Source organism: Thunnus albacares, chromosome 7 (genome assembly GCF_914725855.1).
Source record: "Thunnus albacares chromosome 7, fThuAlb1.1, whole genome shotgun sequence".
Lineage (NCBI taxonomy): Eukaryota > Metazoa > Chordata > Actinopteri > Scombriformes > Scombridae > Thunnus > Thunnus albacares.
In genome coordinates, this window is record NC_058112.1 from 31,779,103 (window position 1) to 31,804,951 (window position 25,849).

The 25,849-nt window shown below is 39.5% G+C and overlaps 2 protein-coding genes across 2 annotated transcripts in view; one reads left to right on the forward strand and one right to left on the reverse strand.

Annotated features, from left to right (window-relative positions):
- Positions 1 to 4,374: 4,374 nt before the first annotated feature.
- LOC122985360 (BTB/POZ domain-containing protein kctd15-like) lies at positions 4,375 to 20,923 on the forward strand. The gene is made up of 5 exons (XM_044355952.1): positions 4,375 to 4,686; positions 10,302 to 10,477; positions 13,427 to 13,571; positions 19,145 to 19,447; positions 20,487 to 20,923. Exons 1-5 carry the CDS (start codon positions 4,660 to 4,662, stop codon positions 20,646 to 20,648), a joined length of 813 nt encoding a protein of 270 aa, XP_044211887.1. The 5' UTR covers positions 4,375 to 4,659; the 3' UTR covers positions 20,649 to 20,923.
- Positions 20,924 to 21,827: 904 nt separating this feature from the next.
- The window catches only part of LOC122985321 (transcription initiation factor TFIID subunit 4-like), a 34,977-nt gene continuing 30,955 nt past the window's right edge, over positions 21,828 to 25,849 (reverse strand). Inside the window, exon 15 of the mRNA XM_044355891.1 lies at positions 21,828 to 24,569. Coding sequence (XP_044211826.1) covers positions 24,408 to 24,569 — 162 coding nt within the window. The 3' untranslated portion in view covers positions 21,828 to 24,407. The remainder of the gene's footprint in view (positions 24,570 to 25,849) is intronic.

Consider the following 25,849-nt stretch of genomic DNA (forward strand, 5'->3'; position numbering starts at 1 on the left):
AGAAATAAAGGCATCCCATAATAAATGCTGCATGTAATGTGACATGAAGATGTGATATTTACAGTAATTAACTGGCAGCAAAATTATAATTCAGTTTTAAGATAATTATAATTTGATTGTATTTATAGTTACAGTTACAGTAGCAATGATGTAACTGTACAATAAAACAGCAATTTTAAATACTGTATTGTTAGTTACAGTAATACCACTGTAATTATACAACGTTAATACTATAATTGTACCATCATTGTACTATAAATCATTTTCAATACTGTGTTTTTTGACATAGTAGGCTAATAGTATTGTATCATCATCATCACTGTTATTGTCATCATCATCTTCTTCTTTCCTTTGGCCTCAAAACGTCAAGACTGACGGAGGACCGGCCGCCCCTCCTCCCCTCCTCCTGCTGCGCTCTTCTTCCTCCCTTCTTCATCTTCATCCTCCCCTCCCTCCGTGCATAAAGAGAAGTCAGAGATTACAAACGGAGCAGGCGGCGCCTCTGGCAGGTTTAGGAGATATTGAAATCTTTAAATTGGTAACACGGCTCCTCCGTACTTCATCTAATTGAAGTTACTGCAGGGTTTCTTTAATTAGGAGGAAAAAAGCAGACGGAGAGAATCAAGTGTTTCTGCTGGTTTGCACAGTAAAGAGAGACACACTCAGCCCAGAGCCAAAACACATAAAACACATGGAAGCAGAGCATGTGTGCGTGTGTGTGTGTGTGTGTGTGTGAGTCCTTCAGACAAATGAAGACATGTAACTGGTTCAGTGTGTCTCTGTGTCACCAGTCTTGCATAGTCAGACCTACAGTACGGCTGCATCCATTATCATTGTGATACAGGGGAGAACAAAAACCCGCTTTGGCTTGTTTGTATTTCTTTAAACCAATCACAAGCATCTTGGGCGGCACTAAGAACAGGATGCAGAGATGGGGCCTTTGTAAAATATTGTAGGGGGGGACTAGTTTTGGTGGAACATTTCCATGTGGGGAGGTGAGCCCTGGCATTAAAGTCGAGATTAAATGTCTTTTTAACTCTTTTAGATCACATCCCTGGTCATACTGTGCACCTATTTAAGAATATATTACAAAAAAACAAACAAACAAAAAAAATTCGTATATCAAAATATCTTCTCATGCGTTTTTTTCAATTTGCACACAACAAAATGTGAATGGAAACACTGGAAATTCAAAAAAAAAAAGAAAGTCAAAATACATCAAAAATATACTTGGATGCAAAGTTACATATCAGACAGAAAAGCACCGGACAGGATGGTACAACTGAACTTGTGGGCTCGCCTGAGGACGCCATCACTTCCTCTTGGTGATGTCATCAGGAAACATAACATACAGTAAACCTTCATAGCTATGCTGATGATATGCAGTTTGTATATACGTCCTTTAATCTTTCAGATACTGACATCATTAACCTCTTCAACCAGAGGATGCAGAATAACTTTTTAAAACTAAATGAGGACAAAAGAGAGATATTATTGATTGGGCCAAAACCTAAAGGGACTGAGTGCTCTGCTAAATGGGACAACTGACTAACAAAACTACATCAGTTACCAGTCTGGGTGTGACTTTAGATTCTTAACTTAAAATTCAACTCCCACATAAATTATTTCACAATAACAGCCTTTTTTCACCTCCGGAGTATCGAGAGACTTCGATCATTCTTAACAAAAAAAGATGCAGAAAAACTCACATCTTGACTACACTGTAATGCAGTTTTTACAGGACTCTCCAAAAAAATCAGTAAAACAACTACGTCTCATTCAGAACTCAGCTACCAGAACCAGGAGGAGTGAGCATATTATTAATGTATTTTTATGTTTTATTCTCTAATTTTTAATCTACTTAATATTCTGTTATTTTTAATGTATTTTAAGTATTTTTAATGTTTTTTTATAAATTATTTTTAATGTTTTGTATGTGTACAGCACCTTGACTTACAACTACTGTAGGAAACGTGCTATACAAATAAATAAACTTAACTTAAAAGTCGATGTGTTAATAAAAGACAACAACGGAGGTCTAAGACAAAGAGGAATAAGATATATTAGACTGGATACACACACAATACTTGTTAGTAGATCAGTTCATTGCTGGTTTGGCTCCAAACCGGCCTTATCCTTTAATGTGATGTTAAATTTACAGTTAATATGAGCTAAAAACAATCTGCACCTTTGTTCCCTCCGGTGGTGATTTCAGGTAAGACAGGTGAGACGTTTCACTCAGTAGTTTGACATCATGTTAAAGGTGCAGTGTGCAGAATTTAGTGGCATCTAGCGGAACAGACTTGGCAGAAATGGAATATAATATTCATAAATATGTTTTAATTAGTGTTTAATCACCTGAAAATAAGAATCGTTGAGTTTTTGTTACCTTTATATCTACAGAGGGAGTGGGTCCTCTTCCATGGAGGCCGCCATGTTGCACCGCCATGTTTCTACAGTAGCCCAGAGCGGACAAACCAAACACTGGCTCTAGAGAGGGACTTTCACGTTTTTCACAAGTTTTGCGCCCACTGTAGATTCTCCTGTACGCTTAGAGGGAGAGGGGTATTCAGTTGGTTGCAATCTGCAACCTCACCACTAGATGCCACTAAATTCTACACACTGCACCTTTAAGTCTGCTGCACAAAACATGACGACACTCTCTTTACTGAGACACGAAGAAGAACCTGATTGGACAAAAGCATTTGGAAACACTGACATCACATCAGGCATTCAAACGCCACATCAAAAAATATGTTTTATAAAAAATCGTTAAAGAAAAATGCCTAAAATTCACTGATTTAAATCTTCTCAAATGTGAATATTTGCTGTGACAGTAAACTGAATCATTTTGGGTTTTGGACAGTTGGTTGAAAAAACCTTTAAATATGTCAACTTGTGCTCTGATGAACTGTGAGGTCTACAGGTCAACATTTTATAATATACTGTATATGACATTTCATTTAGAAAATCATTAGCAGACTAATCACTAATAGTAAGTGTTTGTTGCAGACCTATAATCAGTTTTAAAAAGCTGGAAACACCTTATTGTACATTTTTACAGTGTGGATGATTGAATTAAACTGCTCCACTGCTCATTAAAAATATCCATTTGACTCTTCCAGTCACCTCTCTGCTCTGCAGAGGGCGACAACATGCAGGACGTTACAGAGTTCAGCTTCTCTACCAATGATGGAACAACAACATGACATCCTGCTGCTGCTGTCACTGTCCTGATGTTTCCCCCCCGGAGCCTCCACAGCTTACACACAAAGACAGGAGAGGACGTTCATAACAAATGTATAATTACTGCTGGTTCTGATGCACACAGACAGACAGACATGGACATTTTCCACATTACTGTTTGTGACAGATTGATTTTTTTTTTTTGTAGCACTTTTTTAAATCAATGTCACAAAGTGTTAAAGGTGTAGAAACAGATGCGGGCAGACAGGTGTCTTTTTGTCTGGAAACTGTAAAATCTCTGTGACCTTCTGACCTCAGTCTGGGTTTCTCTTGTATCACAGCTCAAGATATAAAAGTGTTGCTCAATTAACTGGAGTTCGGATACTCTGAAGCGAGCAGAGCCAGAGCAGATGTGTGGATCTGATTTGTCTTTTCGGTTGTGGAGGTAAAAAAAAAAACAAAAAACGAGGCAGTGGAGCTGCTGGATGCTTCAGTAAACTGCAGCAGAAGTGATGAGTGACTGAGTGGGAGTCGGTGGGTGAAATGTGACAGCCGGGAGCCACATCACAGCCCGGCTGAGGTCTCTGCGTAAAGCCGTGCGCACTGGAACACAAAATGGTTCCTGACGGCGCCGAGCGGACCAAAACTCCGCTGAATTATCACTGAATCCGATCCTTTCTCCTGATCTCAGAAAGACGCAGCAGCGCGGAGATATTCTGGATTCATTCCGAGAGATGAGGAGAATAAAACGGATCTGTGTGCGCACCCTCCCGGCGCACATCTCCATCTACCAGTGCGCAATAATTGAAATGGCGCATTTGGCCGCAGGCTGCTGGAAGGGCATAATGCATGACGATAGACGTCATTTGGCTCCAGAGCCAGAGGGATGTTTGGTGTTGCTAAAATATATGAGTTATCGGGCAGAAAGACGTGGATGTGCAGGGCAGACAGTGAAGATGTGTGCAGGCCAGCTCCATATTGGAAACACACAGAAGGAGTAAGAAGCTGCAGAAAACAGATTGTTGTATTTCTCAACAACAAGACGGATTTTTTGTTTTTGTTTAAAGGCTCAGATGGTTTGATGGGTAATAAATTCCTCTGATAAATCATCCAAGATATTTCTAAACAGGCGGAGGATCGCGCTTTTTTTCTCTCTCTTGACAGAAACGAGTTTGGGCGAGAGAACAGAACAAACCGCCCGCGTTATTGTAACCTAATCCTGGCCCCTGGGGGTCTGAAGGGCCCCGGGCGAGACTTCTCTTTCAGCCCTCCTCTTTATTTTTGCGGAGGAGACGCGGGCTGGCTTGGTTTTTTTTTTCTCTCCTTCTGCTTCACACACACACACACACACACACACACACACACATAGAGACCGGAGGACAGAGAGAGGCAGACTGACGAGGACGTGAAGTGAAGAGCAGCCGGTATCCTCAGATTTACACGCCGGGAGGGAGCACACAGACGCCGGTCTCCATGTCTTCTGTGTCGGTGTCTTCTCAGGTAAGCAGAACCGGTTTGATTCTATGAGAGATTTAAGCGCAAAGTGTCCCAAGTTTACGATTTCAAAACCCCTTATTTCGGAAACATTCGCGGGGGTTTCGAGTAGTCTTGACGCACTGTTCTTTACCGTATCACCAAACTCCCATTTAAAATACACCAGTTTAAAGTCTCCATTGATATCGACACATGTATATACAAAGGATACAAAAACATTTTGTATTTTCTGTATTGATATTATGCACTCTTAAATTCGGCATACATTAACTGCACCAAAGCTGGACGTATTTAAGCAAAACTTGAAGTTGTACTGTGTGCTCGCCTGTTGTTTCTGCCATCTTTCTCCTTTTAAAAAAGCGCCGAATTTGGCGAAGCGACTTATGAGACTCTGTGATAAAAGTAAAGATTATAGAAACTAATCTGTACTCTGCGGCTTATTTGTATCCCGAATTTACCAAAAGACTGTTAACTAACGATAAAAGCTCTTAAATCGTGGTTATGTGATATTTAGCATCTGCCGATCAACAAGTCAACGTTAAATGTTGAGATTTTTTAATGGAGTCTGGCGCGTGACGTTCACACACGAGCGAGACCGGCGTATGAATCTGAACAGGTTATCTCTCCGGATCTGACGATTTCGCAACGATTCAGTTTAAAAGTATTAAAGTTAACATCCAAAATTTAAAGCTCCCAAAGCTCAGTTTTTTTTTATAGGCCTTCATGTTTAATGTGTTCACATGTGTTCACTTGATTTATAGGCCAGAGTTTGACAGTTTATGTGATTCTCAGCTGGTTTTCCTGATTTTTTTTTTTTTTTTTTTTTTTTTTTTTTACTGATGCACACTTTCATCATCACAGAACATATTGGATGTAGCTCCTGTTTAGTGTCACTGTGTGTATTTAAAGACATGTCAATCAAATGGAGAGAAAGCTTCCAGTATTTTGATTAGACAGTTTGTAGTCAAGCAGACAGAGATGGAAGAAGTATTCAGATCCTTTACTTAAGTAAAAGTACCAATACAACAATGTAAAAGTACTTTATTACAAGTGAAAGTCCTGCACAAAAATTCCTGCTTCAATAAAAGTACATAAGTATTATGAGCTTGATGTAGTTAAAGTATTACAGTAAAAGTACATAAGTATTATGAGCTTGATGTAGTTAAAGTATTGCAGTAAAAGTAGTGGTTTGGTCCCTCTGACTGATATATTATTATATATGACATCATTAGATTATTAATAGTGAAGCATCAGTGTTAGAGCAGCATGTTACTGTTGTAGCTGCTGGAGGTGGAGCTAGTTTACACTACTTTATATACAGTTAGCTAGTTTAGTCCAGTGGTTCCCAACCTAGGGGTCGGGCCCCTCCAAAGGGTCAGCAGATAAATCTGAGGGGTGGTGAGATGATTAATGGGAGAGGAAAGAAGAAAAAACAAAGTTCTGATACACAAATCTGTTTTCAGTTTTTGGACTTTTTCTCTCATCTTTGATTTTGTGTAGTATTTAGTGGCATCTAGTGGAAAAAACTTAGTAGAATTGGAATATAATGTTCAAGTATGTTTTAATTAGTGTTTAATCACCTGAAAATAGATTGTTGTGTATTTGGTACCTTACAATGAGCCCTTTATATCTACATAGGGAGCGGGTCCTCTTCCATGGAGGCCGCCATGTTGCCCCACCATGTTTCTACAGTAGCCCAGAATGGACAAACCAAACATTGTCTCCAGAGAGGGCCTTTTGCGGCCACTGCATACGTTCTTGTACACACTTGGAGGGGGAGGGTGAAGGGTATTCAGTCGGTTGCAATCTGCGACCTCACCTCTAGATGCCACTAAATCTCACACACTGCACCTTTAATCTTTAACAATGTGTTGTATTTTAAAAGCTTGTTATATTATCCATTGTGTCAAATCTGCATCTGAAAAGTAACTAAAGCTGTCAAATAAATGTAGTGGAGTGGAAGTATAAAGTAGCATCAAATGGAAATACTCAGGTAAAGTACTTCAATATTCTGCTTTAGTACAGTACTTGATTAAAAGCACTTTCCACCACTGGTTCAGCTCATTAAATGTTTCATCTGGTATCTCTAATGTTACAGCTGTAACATTATGTTAGATTATAACCTGTGACTGAATAACTGGAGCCTGTAATCGTCAGAGAGCTGCAGACGGGAGTGCAGTCGGTTATTTCCTGTGATTCCTGGTGCTCCAGTTTCCAGAGGAGTTCTTTAGTTTCACCACAGCAGCAGCAGCAGCAGCAGCAGCAGACAGAGACAGAAAGAGGAGAGCAGTGTTTGTCAGTTTGGCCCGGGGCGTCGTGCAGGCCGCGGGGCAGAGACTCTGAAAGCTGCAGCCCGCCTCCTGTTCACCTTTCATGCTTCAAAGCTCTTCTTTACAATTGAGAGACTTTCTGTGAGAGGGGGGAGGGGGAGGGGGGGGGGGGTCAATTAATCCAGAGTGTGCCTGGCCCTGCAGCCCCTCAGGTCGTCACCATCCTCTGTTTCATCAGCGAGGCTGCCCTCCTCAACCACCGCAGCTCCATGAATATTACATTCATGGAAATCTGGAGACGAGGTTGTTTTTAATCTAACGGGGGAGTCACTTCACCGAAACCCCCCGAGGAGGAGCTACGTCCGACTGTCTGACAGATCCACGACTGTAGTACAGCGAGAAGTACTCACAGTCTTCAGTAAAAGTACTAATATCACAGTGTAGAAATACTGTTACAAGTAAAAGTTTAGACTCCTGCTTCTGTAAAAAATAAGTATTATCAGCTTCATGTAGTTAAAGTATCACAAATATTATAAGCACCATGTAGTTTAAGTATTGCAGTAAAAGTACAAAAGTACACAAGTATTTTCAGCTTTGTGTAGTTAAAGTATTGCAGTAAAAGTACACAAGTATTATCAGCTTTGTGTAGTTAAAGTATTGCAGTAAAAGTACACAAGTATCATCAGCTTTGTGTAGTTTAAGTATCGCAGTAAAAGTACAAAAGTACACAAGTATCATCAGCTTTGTGTAGTTAAAGTATTGCAGTAAAAGTACAAAAGTACACAAGTATTTTCAGCTTTGTGTAGTTAAAGTATTGCAGTAAAAGCACACAAGTATTATCAGCTTTGTGTAGTTAACGTATTGCAGTAAAAGTACAAAAGTACACAAGTATCATCAGCTTTGTGTAGTTTAAGTATCACAGTAAAAGTACAAAAGTACACAAGTATCATCAGCTTTGTGTAGTTTAAGTATCACAGTAAAAGTACAAAAGTACACAAGTATCATCAGCTTTGTGTAGTTTTGCAGTAAAAGTACACAAATATTATCAGCTTTGTGTACTTAAAATATCACAAATATTATAAGCTTCATGTAGTTAAAGTACTGCAGTAAAAGTACCTTTTACTTCAGAGACGGTTCTCTTCACTCAGGCAATGGATCTTCTTCTTCATGTCTCTGACTGGATGAAACTTGCTCTCTCTGTTAAATGAAGCCAGTTAGAGAGCCGGCAGCAGAGTGAAGCCTGCAGACTTCAAACAGACGACGGTTCAGACAGCAGCTCTGCAGCTCGACTCCTGACGGTCAAAGTTATAGAAGAAACTCAGAGCGAGAAGCTGCAGCGACCAACACATCGTCCTACAGCGACACACCTCACATCACTCAGTTCAGTTCAACACAGGAGCCGCTCGTCCAGACTTTAGAAGTAGATCAGGTTCAATCTGCAGTCTGAGAGATTTATTGAGATATTGAGTTTAAAAGATATGTTGATAATTTCTTCAAGTGTGTCTTAAACCAACAGTCAGGTGTCCATATGAACAGTGAAAGAGGTTTTCCTCGCTGTAATAATTCCTCCTGTTCATACTGGATATTAAAAGATCCTTCAAATGTGTTTTCAATGTAAGTGATGGAGACCAAAATCCACAGTGTGTCCACACAGTCATTTAAAAGTTGATGTGAAGCTTATATGAGGCTTCATCAGTCTGAGTTAGTCATATCAAGTGGATATCTGACACATTTACAGTCTTTTTAGCATCAAATTCCCTCTTTGTGTTTCCCTGTTGAGCTGCAGGTGGAAGTATAGTAACAAAAAGAGGAACTTTGGCACTAAAAAGACTGTAACGTTGAAAGATATCTACTTGATTTGACTCATTTGGACGCTGAAGCTTCATATTAGCTTCAGATGAACTTTTATGAAGGGATCTTCTAATGGTCAGTATGAACAGGAGGAATGATTACAGCAAGAAAAACATGTTTCAATGTTCATTTGGGTTCCTGACTGTTGTTTTAAGACACACTTGAAAAATTGTGAACTTCTCCTTTAAAGGAGACATCAGGCTTTTATGGATTTATATTCTGTTCTGATGTCGGATGTTAAACATGCTTAAAGTTCCAAAACTTGAGGTGAATGTATGTAGAAATGCTGCCTGCAAGTCAAAATCCAGGGCATCCTCTACTTCCTCCTCATGATGACATCACATTGTTCACGCATGCCCACAAACGTCCGTCCGTTCTGTAATCCTCGTTGCTGAGGTTGTTCACATTGTCCGCTCTCATATTTCAGATCTGAATTAGCTCAAACATGTACGGGTGTATTTCCATTTGGAGTAAAAAACAAGAAAAATAAGTGAAATCCTGCTACTACTGTTTGTTTACGTAGCCTGGAGCTGGAGGAAGCTTCCTGAAGCTGACCAATCAGAGCAGAGTGGGCTCATCAGGAGGCGGGCCTTAAAGAGACAGGAGCTAAAACAGCCTGTTTCAGACAGAGGCTGAACTGAGGGGCTGCATAAAGGGCCAGTAGAAGATAAATAAGGAGTTTTTTAAACTGTAAATCATGCAAATATATGCAGAATATACTTCACATCCTAGAGAACAAAACTGATACACAGTAAAGTTTTCTTTTACTGGTTAAAATAACTTAAGAACGTGAAGGTACTGCAATGATTAGTCAATGTATTACTTGACAGAAAATTAATCTGCAACTATTTTGATAATCAATTTTTCAAGCAAAAATGCCAAATATTTGATGTTTCCAGCTTTCCAAATGTTATTTGTCATATATGACAGTTTATTGAATATCTGAACATTTTAATAAGACAAAACAAGTAAACTGAACACATCAGTGGGCTCTGAGAGATTGTGAACGCCAACTTTTCACTATTTACTACAACTACAACTACTACTACTATCACATTTTCCACGTGGTTTTCCATCGTTTAAGCTTTGACTGCTGCTCTTTTAATGACGTCATCTTGTTGTGTCTTCTTCTTCTTCTGCGGTGGTTTAATGGCACCAACCGGAGAATTGGTGCCACCAGCTGTTTATCTCCTAATATTCACACAACAGTTGTGGATGATAATTTTCTGAAAATTCAGTTAAAATTTGAGCTGCTTTTGGATTAAAAACTTTGCTAGAAAGCAGTGAGGTGGTTCCTTTTTTTCATATTTTAGGGTCATTCATTCATAAAACATGAAAAACAAATGTACACAAAGTGTTTATAAGTTGTCAAAGAAATGTTTCATACAGCAAAAATGTCACGTAAGGTCATGAAACGTCTCCTCGCTCTGACGTTGAGCTTGTTGTCAGAGATGTTGTTCAGGTTAAAGGTTTGTTCTGACGTGTTGTTGTCTGTGACAGGAGGGGCGGAGCATGTCCAGGATGTCTCTGAGTCGCTCGCCAGTGTCGCCCATGACCGCTCAGGGCATCCCGTCACCTGCCCAGCTCACCAAGGCCAACGCCCCGGTCCACATCGACGTAGGGGGGCACATGTACACCAGCAGCCTGGCAACGCTCACCAAATACCCCGAGTCCAGGTAAGACCGGGTCAAGGACACCTGTGACAGGTTCATTTTGTTCCTGGTGGTTCTGTTCACTTCCCATCAGAGACTAAAAATGTTATTGTTAGAGTTTTGTCTGCTTTAGTCTCAGTGTTTCAGCTGTTTTTCAGAGAAAAAGCTGTAAAAAGTCACTGTACACTACCTGCTCAGCACCAAACAGACACAGTTAGCTGTAGACTAGCTGGTGAACATAGTGGAGCATTTAGCAGCTGAAGAGACAGATATTTCCCTCAGGAGTTGGTAGAGAGCAAAAACAGCTAAAAGAGAGTGAATATTGGACTTAGATTCACCAGGTGGACAGAAACACGACTCCACATGAATGATAATGTTGCTCCGTAACTGCTGGATGTGGAAATAAGCTTCAACATATCAACTTAAAAAGTGATGATGTGTCAGAGTTCTGCTGAAAACTAGAGGACAAAATGTTCAAGTTTAACTTCAGAGTCATCTGTACTTTACTGACATCATGTTTGTGTCTTTGTCTCGTGCAGCAAAGTTCATTAATATGCAGAAAGTCACTCGTCTCCTCTTTACACACCGAGAACAGAGTCTAGTTTATGTGACATCATTTCCAAAGGATTTCTGGGAGATTGAGTCTTTATAATTGAACACTGTATTGTGAGTGTAATGTGAGTATTTGACATATTGGTACATTTGAAAATGTCAACATTACTTGTTAAATTTGCACAGCACACATAATGAAAGAATATGATAATAATCCCTCATTTAATGCTTGTTTTATGATATATTTTTTAACGTATACTTTACATATTTTGTTTATATAATTTCCTATGTATGAAATATTTTTATCATATATATATTATATTGTTTAGTTGCAACGATTAGTTGGTTGACAGAAAATGTATCTTATTGATTATTTAACTATTTTAATAATCGATTTAATACTTTTCTGTATCAAACATGATAATAAACTGATTATCTTTGGATTTTGTACAAAGCAAAACATCTGAAAACGTCACCTCGGACTTCTTGGAGTTTTTGTTTATTTTTGACTTTACTATTTTCTGACATTTTTTAGACCAAATAATTGATTTATTGATTGAAAAAAATAATTGTTAGTTTCAGCTTTAATTCAGATGTCTTGTTTTGTCCGACCAACATTAAAAAGCACAAATCTTCATTTTAACACCATATATGTACACAAGAAAAGCAGCAAATATTCACCTTGAAGGAGAATTGTTTGGCATCTTTACTTAAAAAAATTATTTATAAACAATTAATCAATTATCAAAATAGTTGCTAGTAAATTTCCTGTCAAGTCAATTTATTTATAGAGCAAACACATAATAATGAGGATCAAGGGGAGAAAAAATGAAAGTTTAGAATAAAAAAAAATTGGATAAAATCCTAAAAACACAACAGCAGATATATAATAGAAAAAAACTATAATAATAATAATAATAAAAGTTATAATAATGACTTGTTTCGGCTCTAACAGAATATAAGAAAAGAGCAAACATGCAGCAGCGTCGTGTCAGCAGCTGACCTTGGATCATTAACTTCCTCTCACATGTTGGTTCAGCTCTGCTTTCCAGTGTGTGAGAATAAAGAGAGAGAGAGAGAGAGTCAGGGCAGAGGAGGGGGGAGGAGAAGGGGGGGGAGGAGGGAGGGTTTAATTGGGTTTTGGAGGACAGAGAGGAGGTGCACCGGTGGCCTGCAGCGAGGAGGTGAAGCTCCTGCTGCAGCAGATCCTCGGGGCGGCGAGCAGCGACGGGCCGGGGCTCTTAGAGAAGGACCCGCATTGATTTAAAAAGAAAGGCAGAAAGAAAGCAGAGAAAGAGAGAGAGAGAGAGAAGTTATTTTGCCCAGAGTGCAAATGAACCTTGACACAGACTTCAAACATCATGAAGGACTTTGTTGAAATTCACATAATGCAGTCCCGAGGTCAGAACTTCATCCTGCAGTGTTCATATGCAGAGAGACTCTCTGACCTCTATACTTAAAGTCTCCCTCCACTCAAAAATATGTGTTTTTATTATTTTTCTTCTTGTTCCTTCACTGTGATGTTTAAGCTTTGCTGTGCAGAATGATAAATGTGCAGAGTTTGACACCGGGAGGCTGTTTTCACATCGTAGGGGACTACAAGCCTCATGTGTGACATCACAACTAGTTTGGAGCCAATCGTGGTCCAGTATGCAACTTAGTGTGATGTGGAGACTTGAAGCCTCCGGTGCACAAACACTGAGACTATATTTACATATTCAGATAATCTGGAGGGAGAAGGAGGAGATGTAATTTTATATTTCTAACTAGGTAATTGAACTTTTTTTTGTGGGAAAACTGAATCAGATTATTATATAACATATTAGACATTATTATTCAAAACAGATTGATTTTATGTCTTTAAACATGTCTGTAAGGGAGGCTAGTGCAGATGTTAACCAGACTGCAGCTAACATGCTAGCAGCTCTGTGATGCTCACAATGATAAAGCTAGCATGCTGATATTTGCCTTTCACACCCTGGAAACTGCTGTCAGGGCAGGTAAGGTCATCAAGTAACATAGAACTTAGTGAAATGTTGTGACGATAGTGTGACTGAGTCCTGGAGCAGCAGGTGAGCCAACTGTCAATCACAGCTGTCAATCAACACCCACACGGCAGACGTCAAAGCTACTGTAAGTCTTCAAATCTTATTAACGGGGCAATAATTTCCAAAATTAGAAGATTTTTTAAAAGGGAGTCGGTTGGAGCATCTGTAGCGGCTGGCGGTGACACTTTGAGGTATCTTCACATTGGCTTCAGGCTCAAGTGGTGGTAGCTGCTGCTCGGATCTGAAGGCTTGAGTTTGAGCAGTCAGTCATTCCTGGACTCCTGAAACTAGAACTATGTTCCTGTAAAACTTCCAAAGTAAAGTAACCGCAGCCGTGATTCATTCTGGTGTTTCTGTGTGTGTGTGTCTGCAGGATCAGTCGTCTGTTTAACGGCACCGAGCCCATCGTGTTGGACAGTTTGAAGCAGCACTACTTCATCGACAGAGACGGAGATATCTTCCGCTACATCCTCAGCTTCCTGCGGACCTGCAAACTGCTTCTGCCAGAAGACTTCAAGGTACTTCAGCTTAGAAACGATCTGAGAGTAGTAACAATCATCTGCAGTAGAAACAGAATACATACATAATAGAGCTGCTTTTAACTGGACGCAGATATGAAATTGATGTTAATATTTTACATCTGATTCTTGGTGAGACGTCAGAGAAGCAAACTGCTTAAAGATTAAAACATCAAACGCTGCTTGTGTTTCTCCCTAAAATCAAAAGACAAAAGTCTTTGTTGTTGAGTTTTTATTAAAGTTAAACTCAACTGAACTTTGACCCCAAACGCCGTCGTCTGCAACACACATTCAGAGATCATTATAAGAAATGAAGTTACAAAGTGTTTTACATGGTTGAACTGGGATTAAAACATTTCAGATGTTTGACCATTAACATTGGTCTTTAAAATGTCAGAAATTGGCAAAAAATGTCGATCAGTGTTTCCCAAAGCTCACGATTCAACCTAAAATATCTAATCAACAGTCCACAACCCAAAGATATTCAGTTTATTATCATAGAAAACTAAAGAAACCAGAAAATACTCACGTTTCAGAAACTGGAACCAGATCATTTCAGCATTTTGTCTTTAAGAAAATGACTCATACGATTAATCAATTATCAAAATAGTTGCCTATTTATTTTCTATTGATCGGCTGATTGTTGCAGCTTTACACTCATTCATCAAAACTACCTCAACATCTGGTAAGCAGTTATTTTATGTCCATGACATCGTCTGATAAAATGTTGTGATTTAATCTCATCTCATGAATACTACATGTTAACCAGCAGTAATTATTAATTAAATAAATTATTAATTGATGATGTAAATAGTTGCTGATTAATATTCTGTCAATCGACTAATCAACTAATTGTTGCAGCTCTAGTTTTTACTGTTTCTGTTCTCAGTGGTGGAAAGTAACTAAGTACATTTACTCAAGTACTTGTACTTTACTTGAGTATTTCCATGTGATGCTACTTTCTACATTTCAGAGGGAAATATTGTTCTTTCTACTCCACTACATTTATTTAACAGCTTTAGTTACTTTTCAGATGAAGATTTGACACAATGGATAATATAACAAGCTTTTAAAATACAACACATTGTTAAAGATGAAACCAGTGGTTTCCAACCTTTTTGGCTTCTGACGTCTTACAAAAAGCAGTGTGTAGTCGGGGTCACATTTCACATGTTCTTTCCTCTCCCATTAATCATCTCACGACCCCTCAGATTTGTCTGCTGACCCTTTGGAGGCGCCCCGACCCCTAGGTTGGGAACCACTGGACTAAACTAGCTAACTGTATATAAAGTAGTGTAAACTAGCTCCACCTCCAGCAGCTACAACAGTAACATGCTGCTCTAACACTGATGCTTCACTATTAATAATCTAATGATGTCATATATAATAATATATCAGTCAGAGGGACCAAACCACTACTTTTACTGCAATACTTTAACTACATCAAGCTCATAATACTTATGTACTTTTACTGCAATACTTTAACTACATCAAGCTCATAATACTTATGTACTTTTACTGCAATACTTTAACTACATCAAGCTCATAATACTTATGTACTTTTACTGCAATACTTTAACTACATCAAGCTCATAATACTTATGTACTTTTACTGCAATACTTTAACTACATCAAGCTCATAATACTTATGTACTTTTACTGCAATACTTTAACTACATCAAGCTCATGATACTTATGTACTTTTACTGCAATACTTTAACTACATCAAGCTCATAATACTTATGTACTTTTACTGCAATACTTTAACTACATCAAGCTCATAATACTTATGTACTTTTACTGCAATACTTTAACTACATCAAGATCATAATACTTATGTACTTTTACTGCAATACTTTAACTACATCAAGCTCATAATACTTATGTACTTTTACTGCAATACTTTAACTACATCAAGCTCATAATACTTATGTACTTTTACTGCAATACTTTAACTACATCAAGCTCATAATACTTATGTACTTTTACTTAAGCAGGATTTTTCATGCAGGACTTTTACTTGTAATGGAGTATTTTTACTTTGCTGTATTGGTACTTTTACTAAAGTAAAGGGTCTGAGTACTGAATAGTGTTTTCTATGGAGAGGATGAAGACAGTAAATGTCCACTGAAAGCTGATTCCATCCTGATTGTTTACAGTCATTTTAAAACAGTGAAAACAGTCGTGTTTTTATCTCAGCTGCTGTATCGACTGACTCTGTAACGATGAGCCGTGGCTCAAAGCGAATCCAGCAAAGATATGCAAAGATGGAGAAACATGACCTTGAGGTGAAAGAAATTATTTGTCTTTGTCCAGCAGCACATCGTTATCTTGGTTAGTCTGAGCAAACAGCAGCGAGTCTTTTAACGCTGAGGAAACTTTAATCAGCGCGGCGCTGCGCCTGAGGGCTGCACAGCTCCATCCAGTGTAGCTTACAGCACAGACGAGTGTGTGTTTTACTAAATTAATGTGCGAGGTGTGTGTCTGAGTGAACCGACGTGTCTGTTCATGTGTGTGTGTATGTGTGTGAGTCAGCGGGCATATTGCATCTCTCTCATCTCCCTCCCTGTAGTTAGCGAGCGCTGCCTCTGTTATTCTGTGCTCAGGATGACTAAAAAGCCCCGCAGACACAACCCCTTTTTATAAAACACATCTATCCCTCGCTTCCAGCCTGCGATGGGGGAGGAGAGGAGGGGGCAGGGAGTGAAGGAGGCGAGGCTTTGATACAGCGTGAAGCCTCGGGCCAGCAGCAGCTCCTCGTCAGGAACAGTATGGAGGAAAAAGCCAGAAAAAAAAAAAAAAAAACAAAACACAAGAAGCCTCCTCTGTATTTCACCAGCGGAGGAAGAAGCACTCAGATCTGTTACTGCAGGAAAAGTTGGCACAACACAGTGAAATAATGCTTCATTATAGTGCTTATATCCTTCAGTACATTATGCAGCGGTGGGAGAAGTATTCACATCCTTTACTTTAGTAAAAGTAGCAATACAGCAATGTAGAAATACTTCATTACAAGTCCTACATGGAAAATCCTACTACAGTAAAAGTACATAAGTATTATGAGCTTGATGTAGTTAAAGTATTGCAGTAAAAGTAGTGGTTTGGTCCCTCTGACTGATATATTATTATATATGACATCATTAGATTATTAATAGTGAAGCATCAGTGTTAGAGCAGCATGTTACTGTTGTAGCTGCTGGAGGTGGAGCTAGTTTACACTACTTTATATACAGTTAGCTAGTTTAGTCCAGTGGTTCCCAACCTAGGGGTCGGGCCCCTCCAAAGGGTCAGCAGATAAATCTGAGGGGTCGTGAGATGATTAATGGGAGAGGAAAGAACATGTGAAATGTGACCCCAACTACACACTGCTTTTTGTAAGACGTCAAAAGACAAAAAGGTTGGAAACCACTGGTTTCATCTTTAACAATGTGTTGTATTTTAAAAGCTTGTTATATTATCCATTGTGTCAAATCTTCATCTGAAAAGTAACTAAAGCTGTCAAATAAATGTAGTGGAGTAGAAAGTACAATATTTCCCTCTGAAATGTAGTGGAGTAGAAGTATAAAGTAGCATCACATGGAAATACTCAAGTAAAGTACAAGTACTTCAAAATTGTACTTCAGTATAGGTACTTAGTCACTGCTCAAAACACTGACTGTTCATTACAGACTTGCTGTAACTTCGACTGTAACAGTTCAGACTGAAATCTGAACAACTATCAAAGATATTGCTGAGAAGTTTTATTCAGATATTATTGTAATGGAGTATTCTTACGTTGCTTTATTACAGGTGTGTAATCGCTGCGGGAGACGGGGGGGGGGGTCACGTCCCCCCCAAAATATGAAACACAGGACTTTGTTCCCCTCTCACAGTATTTGTAATGGACACATCAGATTCCCCCAAAAAGCTGAAAGAAAGCTGATTTGTTCCCTCAATATTCAGTGTTAAACCGAATCCAAACACACCGGATGTTCATCATTCACAGAAAAACCTGCCGCGTCTCGTTTCTGTTCATGTTCGGGTCCGTCCTGTAGGTCCAGAGGGCCGCCGCCGCTTCAGCCCCGAATGTTATGAGCCCAGTTGCATGTTTCTGCTCCTCAAAACTGGTATTTTAATTTAACAGAGAGGAACTTAAACGTGTTGCTGCATATAACCAGGCCGTGGATGTATTTACAGGCAGTAATGTTATTGTTTACAGTGAGCGGAGCGGTTTCCAGCATTTCAGGCTTTTCTCCACATTTCAGCAGAGAGATTTGTCCATAATGAAAGCTGCAGACAGTTTGCACAGCTTTAAATAACACACACACACACACACACACACACACACACACACACACACACAGAGAGCTCTCCAACATCACAAACCCACTTTCATGTATTTTACTGCTTGTACTTCTCCAGTATTTCACATCTATTAAACAGCCTATTGAAACGTCCATCAAAACACAGCTATTAATGCGACTCGGGCGAGTCTGTAACATGTCAGATTAACGTCTGAGTCTCACGATAACGTCGTTCAGGTGTCACTGAATGTAATCTGGGATGTTGCAGAGACGTCAGTGCTGATGCTGTTTGTTGCTCACAGCTGCTGTGCGTCAGATTCTTTCCCTTTCGATTTTATTAAACACCTGCAGCGTCACGACAGCAGCAGAAACCATAACAGTGTGTCTTTTTAAATTTGAGAGAGCGATGTGTGCGTTTACACGTGTGGCACGGCAGCGGTGACGTCATTAACATCAGGATCTGACAGTGATGGATGTGTGTTCTGCTGCACGTCCGACAGCTCAGCTGTTACACACTGATTGCAGGTTTATAAGGTGGGATTGATGGTAATAAAGCAGCCTCTTATAGATGAATCCTGAGCTCCATCAGAGCTGACTGGATATATTTATTTTAAGCTAGAAGTCCAAGATAAGCTGCATTACATACATAATGCAATTTCAGTGTTTTAATTGTGTTCTGGGGCTGCAGAGGTGAACTCTCTAGCTGCTCAGACAAACCTGGGCCTCTTTGCCATCGGTCCATTTAAAGCCCCCCCCCCCCCCACCTCTAGTATTATCTCTCCATTCATAAAGATTTATGTTTATTTGACCAGGTTTGGAGATTTCTATCTCACAGATTTCAATACTTTGGCTCCTCAACAAACCTGATCGTTAATTTGGTTGATTTTCTACCAAAAATATGATGACTACGAATAACCTAGTGCACCCCCCCTCCCCCACTGGGTCCCCCCCAGTGTCTGACTGTACTGTATTGGTGCTTTTACTGAAGTAAAGGATCTGAATACTTCTTCCACCATTGATCCAAAGTGATGAAAACAAGTGCAGTCCTTTCCTGCTCACACTTGTAAATGTTTTACTTCTGTTTGATTAGTTAGTCATTCTTCTTTGGGGTTTTTTTTTCGGTTTGTTTGTTTGTTTTTGTCCCCAATCCTCTTCCTCCCTCTTTCAAGTGTCTTCTGGCACTTACCAGGCTGTCATAGTAAATATAAAACTGTTCCTTGTGTCTTTCCTGGTAAAATAAAGACACTTGAGTCATCTGGTCTCTAACTGTGCTCCTCTCTGTCCCGTCAGGACTTCCCTCAGCTGTACGAGGAAGCTCGTTTCTACCAGCTGACCCCGATGGTTCGGGAGTTGGAGCGCTGGCAGGCGGAGCGCGAGGCCCAGCGGGCGCCGCTCTGCGAGTGTCTGGTGGTCCGCGTCACGCCCGACCTGGGCGAGAGGATCGCGCTGAGCGGGGAGAAGGTGCTGATCGAGGAGATCTTCCCGGAGACCGGAGACGTCATGTGCAACTCGGTGAACGCCGGCTGGAACCAGGACCCCACGCACGTCATCCGCTTCCCCCTCAACGGATACTGCAGACTCAACTCCGTGCAGGTCGGTTCCCATGACGACGTCTCTGCTGCATCACATGTACTTTTAAAGGCTCGGTTCACCCAAATCACACACAATAGATATATATTTACTCCAGTAGCGTTTATCCATGTAGATAGTTTTGGTTTCATGTGTCGAGGTTTTGAGATTTCTGGAGGCCAGCAGATCAGACTGGTTTTACTGGGCAGCTTCCAGGTGTGAATGTGTGTGAATGTGTGTGAATGTGATCAGAGCGTTCCTGCTAAAGAGAGGCGTCCTCTCAGTGAAACTTCCCTGAATAAATAAAGGTTTTAAGTTAAATGGAATTTAGTTTTTTGGGGGATTTTACTGCTTTCAGATCATTTGGAGAAAATACAGAAGTAAAAAGCGAAGTAAAAACAAATTTAAGGAAGTGAAAAGAGAGAAACTGGCAGAAGGAAAGAAGAAAACAAAAGAGTGAGAAAATTAAGAAGAAAGAAATATGAAAGCAAAAAATATTTAACAAAATAAGAGAAAGGCTGTAACTCTGAAGATAATTGAAGTCATTCTTGTTAACAGCAGTTTGACACAAAAAAAACCCTGACTCAAGGTCCACTTACTGGCTGTTTCTGGAGCTTTTTCTAATTGAAAACTCAGAAGAAGCTATTAAGGGAACTTTTAAAGCAGCACTGACTGATTATTTGGTCACTTTGGGAGCAACTAAACGAGCTGAAAACACAACAGTAACAAATTTTTAAAGAAAAATCTGAAAAAAAACCCAAACAAAATATTTTCTGTATTATTATTATTACAGGTTGTGAGATTTCTGCCTCCACACCAATTAAAATAGAGTTGAAAGGAATTGAGTTTGAAAAATTGACAAATTAGTGGGCAGAAAATTAGCATAACTGCTGCTGCTACATGCAATAATCAACATGTATTAACATATTTTTAAATGTTTTTGTATGTTTATATTTTGCACATTGAGTTGGGAGTAACGTTTACTATGAACACCTGCGCCTGGTGCTGCAGATCATCTGAAAAGACTTTTAACAGCCGTCTGCGTTTTTGTGTGTGTCCGCAGGTCCTCGAGCGTCTCTTTCAGAAAGGTTTCAGCATCAAGGCGTCCTGCGGCGGAGGAGTCGACTCGTCCCAGTTCAGCGAGTACGTCCTGTGTCGCGACCTGAGACACAGCCAGTCCATCAACAGCACTCCCATCCGGATCAAACAGGAACCTCTGGACTAACGACAAACTCATATACAGTCATTTTATTCACATCCGGATCCTTCAAAATGTCTTCTGGAGCTGCTCCGAACGGCGGCGCTGAGCTGAGAAACCTCAAGATTTAAAAATATCACAAGAGTTTTAACAGACATTTGACTCTGATCACTGCAGATCAGAGAGCTTTGGTTTGAGCCTGACGACCAGGTGAAAGAAACAATACGTACATAAAACAGCTGTCACATGTAGATATTTATGTAATAAGAATCTCTCTTTGATATTAAAGGACGGGTTCACAATTTTTCAAGTCTGTCTTAAAACAACAGTCAGGAGCTGAGATGAACATTAAACCTGTTTTTCTTGCTGTAATCATTCCTCCTGTTCATACTGACCATTAGAAGATCCCTTCATAATGACCTTACAATGGAAGTGTTGGAGGACAAAATCCACAGTCCTCCTTCTGTACAAAAAATGTATTTAAAAGTTTATCTGAAGCTAATATGAAGCTTCAGCGTCCAAATGAGTCAAATCAAGTAGATATCTTTCAACATTACAGTCTTTTTAGTGCCAAAGTTCCTCTTTTTGTTACTATACTTCCACCTGCAGCTCAACAGGGAAACACTGTCCGAGGAAACACAAAGAGGGAATTTGATGCTAAAAAGACTGTAAATGTGTCAGATATCCACTTGATATGACTAACTCAGACTGATGAAGCCTCATATAAGCTTCACATCAACTTTTAAATGACTGTGTAGACACACTGTGGATTTTGGCCTCCATCACTTCCATTGAAAGCACATTTGAAGGATCTTTTAATATCCAGTATGAACAGGAGGAATGATTACAGCGAGGAAAACCTCTTTCACTGTTCATATGGACACCTGACTGCTGGTTTAAGACACTTGAAAAATTGTGAACGTGTCCCTTTAACGGCTCGCTTGGTGAATATTGTCTACTGTGTATACAAATGAATGGAAAGGTCATTTTTATAAGTGTGTGAGGATGCCGCGGGGCGCATAATTTAATTCTTTTTATATAACTGTCATTTTGAAAATGTATATTTAATGTATTTGTTAGCTTACTTTGTGTGACACTTTTTAATTTGTACAGATGTATTGATAAAAAGATAAAAAAAAAAAAGCTCTCGGCCGTCTTGTTTTTACGTCGCAAAATTCTGCAAAATCCAGATGAAATCAAACCTGCTTCTTTATCATTTTCTTTATTTCATTTTTTTTGCAAAGGTACAAACAACTGTAAAATTGCATTGCCTGAAATGCGTCAGGATTGAATACAGAATGTAGGAAATATAAATAGTCGCAAAAATTGTGTCCTTCCAACAGATGATACTTTAGCTAGGTGCTCTGAAGCCCCCCGACAGACTGAATACAGTACATACACCACAGCTTCAATTATCAGTTAGAGCTATATACTATACAAACCAAATGCCCGTTATGGGGGAAAAAAAAACATTTAAAGCGTTAAAAACCTTCAATGTACACACCCTTTCCAAAAAAGTCTTCTTAAAAACTGCCTTTCAACAGCAAACTGTGAAGCAAAACTGCATATTCAACTACTAGGACAAATTAATATTTTCAACAGTACAAGGTCAATATTTTCAGACTGTGATTTGTATTCTAATGTTTTCATAGTCGCACGTTGAGCTAAAAGTTAAATCACACGTCAGCTGGGATGAAGAGGAGGAAGAGGAGGAGGAGGAGGAGGAGAGGAAACTGCAGGAATGTTTGTTTGATCCGAAGAGGAGTTAAATGTTTGTTAGCCTTCATGAATGCAGCCTGAGTGAGTTTTTTACTGTCTGTAGGAGAGCCAGCTCCCTGTGATGACTGGAACTTAAAAACTGTCAAAAGTGAATCGTTCGTGTTAAAGGAAAAGTTCAACATCTGTTCTCTTCCTGGCAGATGAGTCGGACGTTCAAGATCGATTCCTCTCTCGCGTCGTAAAATATGAAGCTAGCGGCTGGTTAGCTTAGCTTAGCATAAAGAGTGGAAACAAGTGGAAACTGCTAGCCTGGCTCTGTCCAAAGGTAACAAAATCCACCTTCTAGCACCTTTAAATCTCTTTAATGTATCTCGTTGAGTTTTAACTGATGACCATCGAGCCAATGAGTCCATGTTTGCAGTCGATGCTGTCCTCATGAAGGCCTTTAAAGCTGCAACGATTAGTCCATTAATCAATTAGTTGATTGAAAAAAAATGACTAAAATTATTATTTGATTATGAAAATAGTTGCAGGTTAATTTCCGAAGGAAAAGTGCCAAAAATTGTAGTTTAAGTTTGACATTTTGCTGCAATGATTAGTCAGATTATTGATTAGTCAATAGACAGAAGATTAATCACAACCGTTTTGATAATTGAATAATCATTTTAGTAATTTTTTTTATTCTGGTTTCAACTTCTAAAATATCTCATATATGAATAGTTTTGGACTGTTGGTCAGACAAATGAGACATTTGAGGAAAATCACCTTTGACTCTGGGAAATTATAATTTTCTCATAAATTTTCACATTTTATTTGTTAAATTGTAAATTTACACAACTTCCCTTTAAAACAACAAGGTGAATTTTGCACTTTAGTTTTTGTTCAGATTAAACAAACAAGATATAACATGTTAATGAGAGAGCTTTAGTAGTGCTGGTAAGTAGATTTTGTTATCATTGGACAGAGCCATGCTAGCAGTTTCCACTTGTTTCCAGTCTTTATGCTAAGCTAAGCTAACTAGCTGCTAGCTACAGCTTCATATTAAGACATGAGAGAGTAATCAATCTGAACATCTGGCTCTCTGCCAGAAAGAAAACAAACGTTAAACTTTTCCTTTCAACCTTTCAAGTCTGTCGAGTGTCACCGTCCTCAGCATGATTATCTCTCACACACACACACACACACACATTGAAAAACACACATACACACACACACACATTAAAATGATCTACCAACCAACTCTCCAACTGTTCTGTTACCTTTCATACGACCAGCGAAGCTTCACAGTACTCGCGGTACACACTCCTCTGACGACAACACACACACACACACACACACACACACACACACACACACACACACACACACACACACACACACTATGCTGAATAAAACATTCCCTAAACTCGTTCCCACCCTGTAGCTGTAAGATGAGTTAAAATGCAGGTTGAGTGAGTGAGCGTACCAGCCTCTCTACAGTCGAGACTTTCTCACAGATCTGACCATGATTAGAAAACTCAAAAAAAAAAACAAAACAAAACAAAAAAAAAAAACAAAACAAACTGAGCAGCCCACGAGCCCGGCGTCCTGAGTGGGTAGCTGAGTGGGCTGCTGATCGCGAGAGACGGAAATAAAATCTTATGTTGCTATGGAGAGGTGAGGAGAGCTCAGACTCGAAGGCACCTCTTTAGGTACAGCGCTGGAGTCGAAACAAGAAGAATCCTGGCAGCGTTGGCAGCAGGATCTGCTCATCTCACAGTCTGGAAAACACTTTGAAACTCTCGGTTAAGAGTGCCTCGTTTCAGACCTGCAGCATTCACACTTCAACTCTGCGTGTTTTTTTTTATATCTGTCGTTATTAACAAACACCGAGTTGAGAAGTTTTGTGCTGTCTCAAGCTAGGCACGAGGATGAGCTAAAATGAGACGAAAAGGTCGATGTAAAAGTAGAGGTGAGCGTTCAGGTGACAGACTGAGGATGAGGATACGTGTGGGGGGGGGGAGCAGGTGTAAGTGTAATCCAGTTTGAGATCTGCAGTGGGCCGAGGTCGCTTCCTTGAGGGACACCTTATTTGAGTAGCGCCTTGTAGAGCATTAGCGAGCGCGCCGTGGTGCGGTCCTGCTCCAGACAGAAGATGAAGTCCCTGAGGTTAACTCTCGTGATCCGCTGACGGACCTGCTGTCGGGAGGAGGCGGCGGGGGAGGAGCCTGCGCCCGAGCCTGAAGCCACCTGGAGGGGAAGAGACAGAAGAGTGTTAGACCCAGACTGGGTTGGCGGAGTCCACCTCCAGCCTCCTGAGACTGAAGTGTGAAGACAAACAGACACAAATAAGAATTCAGCACCAGATAAAGCTAAAAAAAAATTCACTGAGGAAAGTCACAGTACTTCATTTTTAAACTGAAATACTAAAACAGACCGAGAATCACACCAACACCACAGCTGGAGATGGAAACCAGTTGCTTTTTGCAGCTGGATTTATTTTGTCCACTTCCTGAAAGTCATTCAGCTCAAATTCAACGATTTAGAAACGATTAGTCGATCAGTTGATTAGTCAGCCGTCATATTTCAAGCAAAAATACAGATTCTTTCACTTTGGACAGAGTCAGGCTAGCAGTTTCCTCCTGTTTCCAGTCTTTATGCTAAGCTAGGCTAACGGTCTCCTCACCTTCTCATCTAACTCTCCTTGGGCTGCAACTAACGATTATTTTCATTATTAATTAATCTACTGATTATTATCAGTTAATCATTTTGTCTATTAAATGTCAGAAAACAGTGAAAAATGTGTTTTATGGATCCCAACAGTTAAAGGTGACGTCCTAAAATGTTTTATTTGTCAGACTAACAGTTTAAAAACCCAAAAATATTCAGTTTACTGTCACGTTCGATAAAGAAAAGCATCAAATTATCACATTTAAGAAGCTGGAACCAGCTAATTTTTGGCATTCTTGCTTAAAAAATTAATAAAACAAGTATTTGATTATCAAAATAGTTGTAATTAATCTTCTGTTGACTGACTAATCAATTATTTGTCTAATTATTGCAGCTCTGAAATAAGCATATTTCACAAAATGTCAAACTACTGCTTAAAGATTCTTGTTATCAGGTATCATAAAAGATTATAAATTCTCTAAAACACGTCATGTTTAATATTTTCTGACATTTTATTGACCAAATTGATTAGAGAAAATCACTGCTAGGTTAATTGATGCTCTATTAAACTCTACTGGAAACCTGGAGTTTAGATAATAATTAACACTTTTGTAAAGCTGGTTGTTTATTTTAGACTGTGGTTTTGTATTTTCTCACACTATAATGTGTTTGATCAGAACTCCCCTGCTTTAACCTCCGCAGTGTTGGTTTTATCTGCAGATGTACCTGAATCATCAGTAACAGCATTAATTTATATCTCCCACATTAATCACTCTTTCAGTCCAGACCTGTGAGGATCACCACACCTTCCTAGTCTAAGGTGTGTTTGCAGCCTGAGGCCAGGTAACGCCCGGGCCCTG